This window comes from Crocuta crocuta, unplaced genomic scaffold, assembly GCF_008692635.1.
Source record: "Crocuta crocuta isolate KB4526 unplaced genomic scaffold, BGI_CrCroc_1.0 scaffold16, whole genome shotgun sequence".
Lineage (NCBI taxonomy): Eukaryota > Metazoa > Chordata > Mammalia > Carnivora > Hyaenidae > Crocuta > Crocuta crocuta.
In genome coordinates, this window is record NW_027531893.1 from 11,720,665 (window position 1) to 11,735,261 (window position 14,597).

The window sequence follows — 14,597 nt, forward strand, 5'->3', positions numbered from 1 at the left end:
CCAGGAGTTTTACCCTCCACAGTGCAGCCTAACTCATCTCTAAAGCACATGCTAAACCGGTCACTGTCCTGTCAGAAAACCTCATGCCTTTTGCAGGAAGTATCAGCTTCTTAGCACGGTCTGCGACATTGTTTATGTGTTTAAGCTTGCTAGGTACTTTATTCCATGAATTTGCCTCATCTTTTCATTTTTTTTTTTAAATTGGAAAAAAAAAAGTTTTTTAAGTAATCTTTACAACCAGTGCGGGGCATTACTTCTTTTCATCTTTATCTCTTTGCTTGTGCCGTTTCTTCGCGGCTGCTATTTTTCCACTTTATTTCCTATCTGTGTGAGCACGGGCTCTGGCTCCCTGGCTCCCCTCCCTCACTGGCTTTGTAACTGAGGGCAGATTTGCTGCGCTTCCGTGCCTCAGTGTCCCCATCTATAAAACGGGAACCAGTGGCAGCTCCTACTACTGGTGGAACGGTTGTCAGGGTTAAAGGGGTTAATCTATGTGAAAATTTTCGCACAGTACCTGGCATGGCAATTACTATATTAGTGTTCACTGTTAGTAATACTTGATCTACTAAACTCCCACTCTTTGAGATCCAGCTGAGGTGTCCTCTTCAGTGGAACTTTCCTTGGTTCTCTCTAAGCACGTAGGTGTTTGTTCACTCCGTGCCCCCCCTTCCAGCAGATCTTCCTAATCACAGATCCGGCCTACAAGGACTCTGGCCCTTATCTGGCCCCTCCTCGGTTCCCAGACTTACTGTTGGCTTGCTTGCCATCTCCTCTAGCCGGAGCTGTACTTTGGTCTTCTGAACACGTCCTTGTCCCTCCGTGAGGAGTGTAGCCGCCAGAGAATACCCACTCTGCAGACGCAGCACTGGCGCGCTCAGGCCATTTTCTTTGTGTCCCAGTGTATTTTTTGTTACCGGCACTTCTCCTTGGTACCTTCACATACCAAGAAATGCATCAGTTGTGTCTTTGTTAGTTCAGAGAGTGTTGTAAGTAATTTGCTTCGAATAGTGGTTCAGTACTAAAGTACCAAAGACGGCGTGACTCGTTACTTTAGAAAATGCAGCAGTTTAAATTCTATCTTTATGATTTTGTTACACTTTTTAATTTTTTTAGCAGAAAAGAAATAGGATTGAGTTAACGTATTTTTATTTGCACATAATTTAGCTTGTCTTCACTGCCTCAGGCCTTGGTTAAGCCACTTAACGTATCCGTAGAGGTTGTGGACATATGAAATTACCATGGTGCAAGTGAGTTGTGATTTACTTTATTTTACTGCCAGCTTTCTTGGGGTTTCATCAGGAAGGAGTCTCAGTGAAGTTTGTCACAAATAACACATGGAAGGCAGCCGGTAGTTGGATGAAGGTGGGGAGAAGGTGGTGCGCTGCTTCTGTGTGGAGCAAGGGATTGTGGGAGAGAGGACGGAGCATAGGCTTTGACCCAGATAGACCGGTTTGCACCTGGTTCTTTATTAGCTTCTCGAATGGGCAGATTGCTTATTCATTTCTCTTAGTCTCAGTTTCCTCAGCTATAAAATGGGAATAACAGGAGTCCATTTTCAGCATTGTTAGGATTAGTAAAAGATGCGTTTGTATGATACAGAACACCATACCTGGCATCTGGTGTGTTCTAAATGATAATCCCTATCAATAGTCTGTAATGTAGGGACAGCCTTGTCTGTTAATGGTTTATCAGTATAGGTACAATACTGTCTGTAAAAAATCTATCACTACAAGCAGGGTGCCTGGGTGGCTTAGTCTGTTGGGTGTTTGACTTCAGCTCTGGTCATGATCTTGTGGTCTGTGGGTTCTGGGCTGACAAGTGGGAGCCTGGAGCCTGCTTGGATTCTGTGTCTCTCTCTCTCTCTCTCTCTGCCCCTCCCCCCTTGCTCTCTATCACTAGAAGTACAGTACTGTCTGTTAATAGTCTACTGTTACAACACATTGCTTTTGTTTATTTTATATGTCCCTTTCTTGTGCTGAGTATTTTACAAAAATATTTTTTTTAATGTTTAATTTTGAGCGAGAGACAGTGCAAACAGGGGAGGGCAGAGAGAGAGAGGGAGACACAGAATCTGAAGCAGGCTCCAGGCTCAGAGCTGTCAGCACAGAGCCCAGTGCGGGGCTCTAACCCATAAACTGTGAGATCATGATCTGAGCCAAAGTCAGATGCTTAACCAACTGAGCACCCCCCCAGGCACCCCTCCTGTTCTGAGTCTTAGCATTAACCATTTCTTTTGAAATTGCAGGTTTTAGTTTTTTATGTATATTGTGTGTATGTGTTAATACAAATGAAATATGTTCTATTTTTTATTTTTTTGTTTACTTTTTACTTTTATTTCTTTTTAGAGAGAGGGGGCAGGGCACAAGTGAGCAAGGGGCAGAGAGAGAGAATCCCACGAGGGGCAGAGTGGGAGAGAGTGAAGTGGGGCTCGCCCAAAGTGGGGCTCGAGCTCACCTGAAGTGGGGCTTGAGCTCACCTGATGCAAGGCTAAAGCTCATATATCATGAGATCATGACCTGAGCTGGAATCAAGAGCCAGACACTTAACCTGACTGCACCACCTAGGCCCCTGCATTCCTTTTTTTAAAACTGGAAAATGTAACTTCTTTCTGTTTTGAATTTTCATTCCCATTTTGGCTTCGGTGCAAGTTTGTGACTTTTTTCTCCTAATTTAAATACTATTAGTAGATGTTTGGTGCAAGATAGGTATTATCTCTTCAGTTATTTTAGAGGATTTGTGATTTTGAAAGCACTTCTCTTTGTTCACCCAAAGGATGACCAGATCATTAATTGGCTGTTAGAATTCCGTTCTTCCATCATGTACTTGACTAAAGACTTTGAGCAGCTTATCAATATTTTATTGGTAAGTTTTCCATTTATTTCACTGACTCCTATGTGATTTCATTACTTTGGAAACAGAATACGTTGTATCAGTAAAATGTTTCTTTTCTCTTTCTCTTCCTCCCCCCTATAGAGATTGCAGTGGTTAAATAGAAGTCAGACTGTGGTGGAGGAGTATTTGGCTTTTCTTGGTAATCTTGTATCAGCGCAGACTGTCTTCCTCAGACCATGTCTCAGCATGATTGCTTCACATTTTGTACCTCGTAAGTGGTTCTCTTTGCATTTTCATTTTTAAAGTAGCTCATTATTAATATACCACCTCGGAACACTGTGGGCATTGTGTCAACATGGAAAATTCTGAGCTGCCTGTTAGCAGTTTTGGTACCTGTCTGTTCTCTATAGTGATGTCTGTAGAAGCATCTGGATTTGTTGCTGTGATTTTTTTTTTTAGTTGTAATTTACATTAATGAGATTTTGATGAAGTCTTAGAACTCAGACATTTTTAGCTTATCTGTAAGGTTACTTGGATTTTTTTTGTGGGGGGGGGTATAAATTTATTTATTGTACTAAGTTTGGACAGTGGAAAAAATCACTTTTTTGTGTAGCTGTTGATTGTTTAGGTCATTGATTGTTTAGGTCAGTGACAAAAAGAATAACGTATCTTGTTTTTCCCTCACAAAGCCCGAGTGGTCATTAAGGAAGGTGATGTAGATGTTTCGGATTCTGATGATGAAGACGATAGTAAGTATAAAGGGGATTAAAACGAGGGATGCCGCCTGTGCCTTAGAGAATGCGAGAGAATGTGTGCTCAGTGAGGAAATGCAGGGCGGCGCCAGGAGCTGTTCTAACGGGCCGGCAGCAGCCAAGGGCAGCCTCATGGAACATTCTTATTACCTTTAGCATGAATGTGTCAGCCGCTCTCGGCGCGTTATTTATTTAATTAATCCAGTTAGTCTCTGTTGAAAGTTGGTGTTGGAGAAAAATACTTCAAATTAACATTTTGCTAATAAATGACTCTGTTTTGGTTAGTGGGTGTCTGTAGCTTAAAATACATATCTTCTCAGTTTTCGACTTTTATGCTCATACTCTCACTTCTCCTTGTAGATCTTCCCGCCACTTTTGACACCTGTCACAGAGCCTTGCAAATAATAGCAAGATATGTCCCATCGTGAGTATCCTGTTACTGGTTTTTGGATCATGGTCATTAAGTCTCAGAAAAATGAGACTCAATTAGTAGGAAATTACTACGTTCATAGCGTCAAAACTCAGGTTGTAGGCTATGTGTTTCTGTAGCCTGTGTCAACATCACCTCCTACAAAATATGGCATCATAGTTTTCTGTTGTCTTTCATTGTTTAAGTTACTTAAAAATTAATATAAGAACGACTGACTTAGTATTATTTAAATTACTGAGAACTTGGACGCACACTCTCCTCCGAAGTGTGTGTGGTGGTGGCTGCAGTTCCGCTTTTATCTTCAACAGATACTGTGTCTGGTAATTTTCAGTGAGCAACCCCCATGTGCCTGTGTCATTGCCGTGTCAGTAAGAATTGTGGTTGTGATGTTGTTGATTACATTCTAATTTTTAAAAAATTAAGTTTTGGGGTGCCTGGGTGGCTCCATCAGTTGAGCGTCTGACTTGGCTCAGGTCATGATCTCACGGTTCGTGGGTTCGAGCCCCACATCGGGCTCTGTGCTGACAGCTAGCTCAGAGCCTGGAGCCTGTTTCGGGTTCTGTGTCTCTCTCTCTCTGCCCCTCCCCCACTCATCTGTGTTTCTGTCTCAATAATCGTAAACGTTAAAAATTTTTCTTTCAAAGGATAAAAAATTATAGTTCTAAGAGAAGTTTAAATTTCTTTTGGGGGGAGTGGACTTCAAGTTTCCTCTGTAAGTTTATTATTTGCTAACTTAAAAATTACCCAAGTTGATAACTTTTTCTTGTTTTCAAAGTAATACATGGGCATGCTGTGGGAATTTTAAGTTTTAAACTGAAACTCTATTGCTTTTGTAGGAATAAGAATTCCCCTTTAATTTGCTGTTGATACCAAAGTTAATAGATTATTTTCCCATACATTTTCTCTGAAGCTATGCATTTAAGTTGCAGTTACTTGAGATAGTGATTACCATTGCCTTTTGCGTCCATATTTGCTCCAGTTAACATGGATTGGTTGATTTCCTTTTGTTTTTTTATTTTCTAATTAGGACACCGTGGTTTCTTATGCCAATACTGGTGGAAAAATTTCCCTTTGTTCGAAAATCAGAGAGAACATTGGTAAGAAGTCATTTCATGGGGGAAATAATGGAAAAGTTGGGAGTTATTTTTAGGTCATGTTATGTGTTTTTCTTAGTAGGTGTCTCAGATTAAACGCAAGACTAAGAGTTTGACCCAGCTTCCTTTATTAGGAACTGACTGTGGATCCCCATTGCCTTTTTCCCTTATGCAAGTCAAGGGCAGAGTCCATTTCAGAAATATCTGAATAGGCTTATTGATTATACAGATAAAAATCACTAGAAGTAATAGTTTATGTATTACCAATTGGAAACATGCCTTATTTGAACATGAAGGCAGAACCTTCTGTAGTAGTTTCCTTGGGCATAGCTTTTTTTTTTTTTTCTAAATAAGGTATTGTAAGAGATTCCTGGGTGGCTCAGTTGGTTAAATATCCGGCACTTGATTTTGGCTTAGGTCATGATCTTGCAGTCATGAGATCGAACCTTGAGTTGGGCTCCACACTAAGCATGAGGCTTGCTTGAGATTTTCTTTCTCGCTCCCCGGCTCATGTGTACACGTGGGTGCGTGCATACTCTCTCAAAAAACGTAGTCTATGAAATAAGGAGTTAGTAAGTTTTGCTAATATATGTGGTAGTCTTCTTCAAGTGGAATATTATAAACCTTGCATTTCTTATTAATGTGGATGAAAAAATCCTCAACACCCTAGAAAACTCTATTTAGCAGCATAAAAAGAGTTATGCACTATGATCAAGTAAAATTTATCCTAGGATGGTTCATTTAATACCAGTTGAAATTAGCTAATGTAACTACCATGTCTGTAAAATAAATGATAGCAACCACATGGTCATCTCAGCAGATGCAGAAAAGCATTTGACAGACACGAAAACCTTTTCATGACAAAAACAGAAGGGGACTGTGTGAACCTGAGAAAGGACACATGGAAAACTCACATGTAATATCACACTCTGGTGAATGACGACAAGCTTTCCCTTACCATAGGGAACAAAACAAGGATGTCTCCTTTCGCTCCCTTTTAAAACATGTTTGTTTGTTTAATTGTATTTTTGAGAGAGTGTGAGGGGCGGGGGGGGGGGGGGGNATAGAGAATCCCAAGCAGGCTCTGTGCTGGCAGCACAGAATCCCACATAGGGCTCAAACTCATGAAACTGAAATCATGACCTGAGCCTTAAAAGCAAGTTAGACATTTAACCGACTGAGCCACGTAGGCGCCTCAAAGTTTATTTTTGCTAGAGAGTGAGAGCATGGGAGGGGGAGGGAAAGTGAGGTGGAGAGAGAGAGAGAGAATATCCTAAGCAGGCCCCACACCAGAGCCCAACTCGGGACGTGAACCCATGAACTGTTGAGATCATGACCTGAGCTGAAATCCAGAATCAGACGCTCAACCGACGGCCACCCAGGAGCCCCTGCTTTTGCCATTTTTGTACAGCATGGACCGCAGGTTCTAGCAGGGGCAGTTAGGCAAGAAAGGGAGAAGATATCCAGGTCAGAGAGAAGTAAAACTGTCTCTATTTGTGATAATGTGATCTTAACATTTAGAAAAATCCTAAGGATTCCTCAGAAGCACTATTAGAACTAAAATGAGTTCAGCCTGGTTATAGAATGTAAGCTCAATAAACACAAGCCAGTTGTATGAGACAGTTCAATGGAGGAAAAGAATAATCTTTTCCACAAATGGTTGTGGGACAAGTGGAAATCTACATGCAAAGGATGAGGTAGAGCAGAGTCCCTCTCCCCCACCCAAACAAAATGAAGGAAAGACCTAAATGTAAGCTAAAAACAGCTCTTAGAAGAACATATAGGTGAACATTTTTATGATCTGGAATTAGGCAGCAGTTTCTAGATAGGATGCCTAAAGCACAAGCAGCCACAGAAAACCAGACAAGTTTGACTTGATTAAAATTAAACAGCTGTGCTTCCTGCATTGGACACTTTCAAGCAAGTGAAAACCAAGCAACGGGCTTGCAAATCATGTATTGTGTCAAGGAGTAGGTCAAGAATATACAAAGAACTCTTGGGGCACATGAGTGGCTCAGTGGGTTAAGGGTCTGGCCCCTGGTTTTGGCTCAGATCATGATTTCTTGAATTGTGAGTTTGAGCCCTGCATGGGGCTCTGCATGGACAGTCTAGAGCCTGCTTGGGATTCTCTCTCCCCCCTTCTCTCTGCTCCTCCCCTGCTCGCTCGCTGTCTTTCTCAAAATAAATGAACTTAAGAAACTAAAGATTGTGTAATATATGTTTTGCTTACCTGATTTTGAAACATTTATTCTCTGTTGAAGTTTTTTGTCTTTTTATGTTTTAGGAATGTTATGTTCATAACTTGCTAAGAATTAGTGTATATTTTCCAACCTTGAGGCATGAAATTCTAGAACTCGTGATTGAAAAGTTACTCAAGTTGGATGTAAGTATTTGGTAATCTGTATTTCTCGTTGATTTGCGTTGATTAAATATATGTAGTCATGGTATGTGAAGCGATGGTAGCAACAATGGGGAAGAATCCACATTTCCACCTTTTATTCATTTCTTTGAACATTTTTTAAACTTGATGGATGTGCTGGTGGTTAGTCGCATCTCGTGGTTGGGGAACAAGGCATTAATTAGATGGTCACGCACATGTGAAAGTACAGTCGTGGGGCGCCTGGGGGGCTCAGCCAGGTAAGCGTCTGACTTTGGCTCAGGTCATGATCTCAGGGTTCGTGAGTTTGAGCCTCATGTCAGACTCTGTGCTGACAGGTTAGAGCCTGGAGCCTGTTTCAGATTCTGTGTCTCCCTCTCTCTCTGCCCCTCCCCTGCTCGTGCCCTCTCTTTCTCTTTATGCCTCTCTCTCTCAAGAATAAATAAACATTTAAAAAAAAGAAAGTACAGTCGTGGTAAATCCTATAAATGGAATACATCCATCGTTATGTGCTGGAGAGCCTGATGTAACGTGAGGGGGTCAGGAGGGCATTCCTAAGGAAATAATGTTGAATTCTTTATACTCTTTTTTTAAAAGGTCTGCAGTGGGGTGCAGAGGGAATAAATGAAAGTGGTGGGTTTTAGTGACATCGGGGAGGAAAGGCGAACTGGTCCTTGAGACTGGACTGGAAGTAGGGAAGTGGAGGGTAAGAGAGGGAGCTCTCCGTGGACTAGAGTTTGGCGCGGCCGTTAGTGGTAAGGGGGAAGGTCGGGAGGAGGTTGGAGGAGGAAGAGCTCCATTTTGGGTGGGTTGGGGTGCAGCTGGGGAGCCAGGTGGAGAATACGCAGCAGGCAGGGGTGGCTGCCTCTAGGGGACTGAGAGCAAACCTGTGCCGTCCCAGGAGAGAGGGAGTGTGATCCGGTGCGGGAGGGAAACGGGTACGGAGGCCCAGGGAGGATCTGGAAGCAGGAAGGGCTTGGTCAGTGACCTTTTTAAGGAGGATGAACAAAACGGGAGTCCTTGGGTCTGGTGATTAGGAGGTAGTCTGCTGCCGTGTCCCTGGAGGGAGCAGCTGCATTTCAGGGCAGAGTGTGGATGGTTGGCGGGTTGGGCTGGTGGAGGCCTTGATGAGGGAGGAAGGAGGGGATGGAGCCGGGTGAGGGGAGACTTGAGGTTTGTGGGTGAGTTGCTGTGAGGGAGTGGGGAGAGCAGCCACACTGTGGGGAGAATGAGGGCTGGAAGGGGGCTGGGCTGACGCGCTGCTCACCGGGAGGTGTAAAGTCTTCCTCTGGTACCTACTTTCAGAACATTCTAGAGTACACTTAGGAAGGAAGTCATGTATGATAGTAAAAGAGGCAGGATTTGAATGGTGTGTTAAACTAGGTATCTGAGAGGTCATATACCACAATGAATATTCAGTAATTCAATTTTGACTTGCATTTTGTCATTTTCCTGCTCAGTGGATTGAGGATATGCTTTGGAGTACAACACGTTATGCGAGTGTTGTGAGTAGTAAGAGTCGCAGTGGATGTCCACTTTGTTGAGGTTGACTCAGACCAGCACACGACAGATCCTAATGATTTTGTAGAGTTATGTAGTGGAGGGCCTTTGGGTTGTAGTCTCGGAAGTTCCTTCAGGGCCCAGACCGGGGCATGGGTTTTCTCCGTGCTTGTGTATTGAGTTACGGTGCTGGGAAGGGCGCTCGTGTGCACCCTTTAGAGTATGTGAGTCCAGTCCCAAATGAAGTGCAATAGTGTGTCTTCAGTGTTCTTATTCTTTTCCACCCCTGTGCTGTCACGTAGGTGAACGCGTCCCGGCAGGACATTGAGGATGCCGAGGAAGCAGCCCCCCAGGCTGGCGGCGGGACGGAGGCCGCGGAAGCGCTCTTCAGCATGGTCAGGCCCGCAGACAGCGCGTGCGCCCGGGTCTTCGTTCCACAGGGCGGGGGCGGGGCTCCTTCTGCGAGGCTTTGGGTTAAAACGGTAGTTCAGTCTAGCCAACTTGAAAAAGGTTTTGTTTTTTTTAAGGGAAAGAGTGTGCTTGTTGGGGAGGGGCGGAGAGAGGGAGAATCCCAAGCAGGCTCCACACTCAGTGTAGAGCCTGAGGCAGAGGCTCAGTCTCACAAACTGTGACCTGAGCCGAGATCAAGAGTCAGACACTTAACCAGCGTAGCTGCTGTCATGTTGCTTACTGCCCAGGAGAGTTCGTTCGTTTCTTTCCATGGCTGTGAATTTGGTTTTGGTGAAGTAGATTTCGTTTTTATTCTTAATTTTTGTTCTTTCTGCTTTTTTTTTTTTTTGGAAAGCACATATGTTTTCGAGGGAGTGATAAGTAGAAAAGTCCCTTTGTGATTTCTTTATTTTACAAGTTATGCCTTAATGGAGTACCTCTCTGCCTGGGGCAGGGTTCACCAGAGGAGAGCCTGAGGGGGGCATTTAGGGACAAAGGGCAGGAGAAGGAACCTGGAGGGAGAGTTCCGAGACTACAGCGTGGTGACCCCGGCGGGCAGTGGCACCATAGACTTGACTCCAGCTTGATCGCAGGGAGACGGCCTCCTGTGACCTGCTGTCAGCTGGTCATTCCGGCGGGGCGGGCAGGAGGGGGTGTGGGGGCGGTTCTCTGGAGATGTTGTTGGCCACCAGCGCTCACGGCAGCTGGGGCAGGGGTGCTCTGTCCTGGGAGAGGAGCCCTGGATGCCAGCGGCGCCCGGCAGGGTGTGTTCCAGGCGCTGGGGGAGAGCTGTGGCGTTGGCACGGCCTTGGTCTGGGGGTTCTTCTAGATGTGAGTCAGGCCGGGCTCTGAATCTGCTTCTGGTTTGAATTCTGTGGTTCTGAGTCACACCTCTGGAGAGCTCCTGCCTAGCCAGGGCCTGTGACTTTGCTTTATTTTGGGGGGAGCACCTGGCTGGCCTGCGACTCTTGATCTTGGGATCGTGAGTTTGAGCCTTGTGTTGAGTATAGAGATTACTTAAATAAATACAACTTAAAAAAAAAAAAGAAACAATCACCTCTGAGAATTTTTCCACTTAACTGTTTTTATTACAGTTTCTAATGTCAGTTTTTCCTCCATCTTCACAGGATGAGGATGAAGACCCTGACCGTGAAACAAAGGCTGACCCACAAAGGCTCGATTGTATGGCACATCCCGTAGCCGAGCGCCTGGACGTCCTGCTCTCTTTGCTTCTGTCCTACATTAAGGACGTCTGCCACGTAGATGGTAACGACCCGCAGTAGTCACAGTAGCTACTGTTGAGCAACTGCCGGGTGCCTGGCTGCGTGCTGGGTGTTTCTCTTATGTTACCTGGTACTGGTAGGAACGCTGTAAAAGTGACTGTCCTGAGGAGGAGGAGAGGAGGCGGTAGAGAGATGGAGTCCTGCCAGTGTGACACAGCTCCAGCGTGGTGGGACTGGATTTAGCCTCAGCTCTGTTTCTCTTCAAAGCCCCTGAACCTTTCACTGACTGTTGTAGTCGAGGGTTCTGTGTGGAGTTTGGTCACTTTGAGGTGGAGATCAGATCACCCTCGAGTTGTCGACAGCATCTAAGGGTGTGGCATATGGTGCGCGGTGCTTGGGGGGGTCACAGGTTAGAGGTCTTGTGCTGTGCTGGGCCGGGTGTCAGTATCGTAGTGAACCGATTGGTGCGCTTGCTATCCTAGAACTGTTTGTCTAGAGCTTTGTCCTGAAAACAGGATTCTTCCCTTCTGTTGTGAAGATTAATGATTCACACAATTAATCTGAATTGACTGTGTTCATTCTTTAATCTTTTGTTATATATATAAAGGTAGTGCAGTTGATTAGAGAATATTTGGAAAGGATTAAAGGAAAGAATTAAAAAAGGCAATTTATTAATTTTTTATTAAAATTAAAAAATAAAAAGTTTTTATTAAAAATTTTTTTAATGTTATTTATTTTTGAGAGAGAGAGAGAAGCATGAGCAGGGGAGGGTCAGAGAGAGGGAGACACAAAATTCGAGACAGGCTCCAGGCTCTGAGCTAGCTGTCAGCACAGAGCCCGACGCGGGCCTTAAACCCACGAACCGTGAGATCATGACCTGAGCCGAAGTCGATGCTTAACCGACTGAGCCACCCAGACGCCCCTGTTGTTATTTTTAAAGTTTATCTTGAGTTAGCGAGAGTGTGTGCATGCACACAGGGTCGGGTGGGAGGGCCAGAGAGGGAAGGAGGGAGACAGTCCTGTGCAGCCTCCGTGCTGTTACTGTGGAGGCTGATGTGTGGCTCGAACCCACGAACCATAACATGACCTGAACTGAAATCCAGAGTCACATGCTCACCTGGCAGAGCCACCAGATGCCCCAAAAAAGAAAACTTAAATGTCCACATTTGTACTATTCAGAGTACCATTATTAGCATTTTGATATATGAGTTTTTTTTTTTTTCGCTGTTAGCTTGTATATATTTAGGAGTGTGTTTTCAGTGGGTTTGAGAGTTCTGCTATACGCAGAGTTTCATAATCTGCCTTTTTCACCTGTTACGGACATTTTCTCGGACCATTCACTGTTCTTTCAGCTGGCTTTTGGTCATGTGGATTTAACTGGTCTTGTTCGCCACCCCCTTTGTGCCATTATAAACATGTAATGAACATTCTTGTGTGTATGTGTCCAGGTATCTGTTTGGTAAGTTCCTAGCAGTAGGATTAGGGGATCAAAGGCCTTCTGTCACATACATAGTAAAATTGCCTTTTAGAAGAGCTTCATATTGGGGTGCCTGGGCAGTTAAGTGTCAGTTCTTCATTTTGGCTCAGGTCATGATCTCAGTTTGTGAATTGAGCTCCACCTTGGGCTCTGCTGATGGTGCGGAACCTGCTTGGGACCCTCTTTCCCCTCCTCCTGTGCCCTTCCCCTGCTTGCACGTGCTTTATCTCTCAATGTAAATAAATAGAACGTTAAAAAATAAAAAGGGCTTCATATTTACGGCATCACAGCAGCATGTGAGGTGAGGGTCTGCTTTGTTGTCAGTGCTGGATTGTCACAGTTAAAATGGAAAATCTGTGCAAAATAAAAATGGCATTTAGTTTTAATCATAGCTTAATGGGAGATGTTCCTTAGTGGTGGTTTATTTTTAAAAATTTGGGAAATGAAAGTGACAGCTTAAAAAAAATGTGTGGAGCTGAAATGGCACATTTTCTCTCTAGGTAAGATAGATAACAGCAAAACAAAGGATTTATATCGAGACCTGGTAACCATCTTTGACAAACTTCTGTTGCCCACCCACGCCTCCTGCCACGTACAGTTCTTCATGTTTTACCTCTGCAGCTTTAAATTGGTGAGTCCTGGGGCAGCTTTAGCTTACCTTCGTGTGTTCTTGCCTGTGATTTCCCCTTCAAAAATGGGGGTTGGAGGGTTAGGGAAGGGAGACACGAGGTATTTCTTTTTCTTGGGCTCACTTTACCAGAGCCCCTGATAAAGTAGTTTGTGGAACATGTGGAAAGAGCTGGAAAGAGCAGGCGGCGTTGCTGCTGCCCGCCAACACCCACCAGCTCAGCTGTGCCAAGTGCTCTGAAGGTGCCATTCTGCATTTGGTCCCCTAGGCGGTGTCCTTGCCCTTAGTTGGAGCCTTTGCTGTGAAAAGCCCCTGGAATCTGTTAAGTGTTATGTCCTCTCAGTTGATCCTAACAAGCCCCAAACAGTTTCTAAACCCAGAATTCTAAATCTTTAGGCTTTGGCTTTCTGTTTTGGAAAAAAATGAAAGTATGGTGAAAACTCTTTACTTGCGATTCTTGTGTAGCTTCCTAGAGCACTCAGGAGAGTACTGGGCATGGATAAGAAGGTTAAATTCACTTCTTCCCAAAGTACATGTTAATAACTTGTGAAAAGAGCTATTTGGGGGGTGTCTGGGTGGCTCAGTCGGTTAAACGGCTGACCTTTGATTTTGGCTCAGGCCATGATCTCATGGTTCGTGAGTTCAAGCCCCACATCGGGCTCTGTGCTGGCAGGGCAGAGCTTGGGATTCTCTCCCTCCTCTCTCTGCTTCCCCCCGCTCTTTCTCTCAAAATAAATAAATACTTAAAAAACGAAAAGAGCTCTTTGGGAGAAATTGGTGATTGTGTCCTTTGCTAAAAAGAAGCTTAGTCTTTTTTTCTATGATTAGCATAATTAGTCAAACACTGAACTTTGATCTGTGTTTCTGTTTCTGGTTAAGTTCAGTATGTGCAGTCAGAGACTGGGCGAATCCTTGATGTTCTGGCAGGTACTGCCGCATGGCTTCACGTGGCTGGGGCTTACTGCTGGTTTCCCATTCTGGCTAACCATTGAGTCACTCGTAGGGCTTTTGTGTGGCCTCCAGAGCCCTGTCGCTGAGACTGAAGTCTGGAGGGTTGAGTCTGATGTTCAGCTCCTTCGGGATCTTTTTTAATGCTGGGGAACACCTTTGGTTTTTACCAGTGTTATCTCACAGTATCCTACAAATCTGAATGATGATAACTGTATTGCTTCACTAGCAGTGTGAGATACTAGCACTTTCTTCTATTGGTGAGTTCAAATCTTAGGATTCCAGTAGCCAGAATTTCTTAAACATTAAGAAAGATTAGAGCAATACCTTCTATTTTTATAGGGATTTGCAGAAGCGTTTTTGGAGCATCTCTGGAAAAAATTGCAGGATCCAAATAATCCTGCCATCATCAGGCAAGCTGCTGGAAATTATATTGGAAGCTTTTTGGCAAGAGCTAAATTTATTCCTCTTATGTAAGTAACCCCATTTTCAAGTGCTTTTCCATGTCATGCTTTAAAAAGATTATAGCATTGTCTTAAATCAGAGAAACACCTGCCTCATGTTTTTTTTGAGTCTGACTTTCAAGTGAGGAAATCTGTTCTTCCACACTATGCACGATGTTTATATTTCCAGAAGGAGAATAAAATTTCCCCTTTAGATATAAAACCTCATATGGAAAGCTTTTGTCACGTTTTGCATGGTTGCACTTGAACATGAAGATCCATTTGTCTTCGTGGATATTATACAGCGTTGTATACTGTTTTAATTCTTTTTATAGGTTTGTCATTTTTCATTTGCATTCTGAATCACTTGTATCTGTTAAAGCTGAAGACAAAAGTCTTTTAAAGGTAATAGATCTATTTAGGAGGCCAGCTCTAGGCCTGCT

At 44.0% G+C, this 14,597-nt stretch overlaps 1 protein-coding gene across 1 annotated transcript in view; it reads left to right on the forward strand.

Moving 5' to 3' along the window:
* RRN3 (RNA polymerase I transcription factor RRN3) overlaps positions 1 to 14,597 on the forward strand; it is a 29,658-nt gene that overhangs the window by 5,280 nt on the left and 9,781 nt on the right. The window contains exons 4-13 of the mRNA XM_077773255.1: positions 2,773 to 2,862; positions 2,974 to 3,103; positions 3,522 to 3,581; positions 3,945 to 4,008; positions 5,042 to 5,111; positions 7,393 to 7,491; positions 9,288 to 9,380; positions 10,563 to 10,701; positions 12,636 to 12,766; positions 14,054 to 14,184. Of these exons, the coding sequence (XP_077629381.1) occupies positions 2,773 to 2,862; positions 2,974 to 3,103; positions 3,522 to 3,581; positions 3,945 to 4,008; positions 5,042 to 5,111; positions 7,393 to 7,491; positions 9,288 to 9,380; positions 10,563 to 10,701; positions 12,636 to 12,766; positions 14,054 to 14,184 (1,007 nt within the window). The remainder of the gene's footprint in view (positions 1 to 2,772; positions 2,863 to 2,973; positions 3,104 to 3,521; positions 3,582 to 3,944; positions 4,009 to 5,041; positions 5,112 to 7,392; positions 7,492 to 9,287; positions 9,381 to 10,562; positions 10,702 to 12,635; positions 12,767 to 14,053; positions 14,185 to 14,597) is intronic.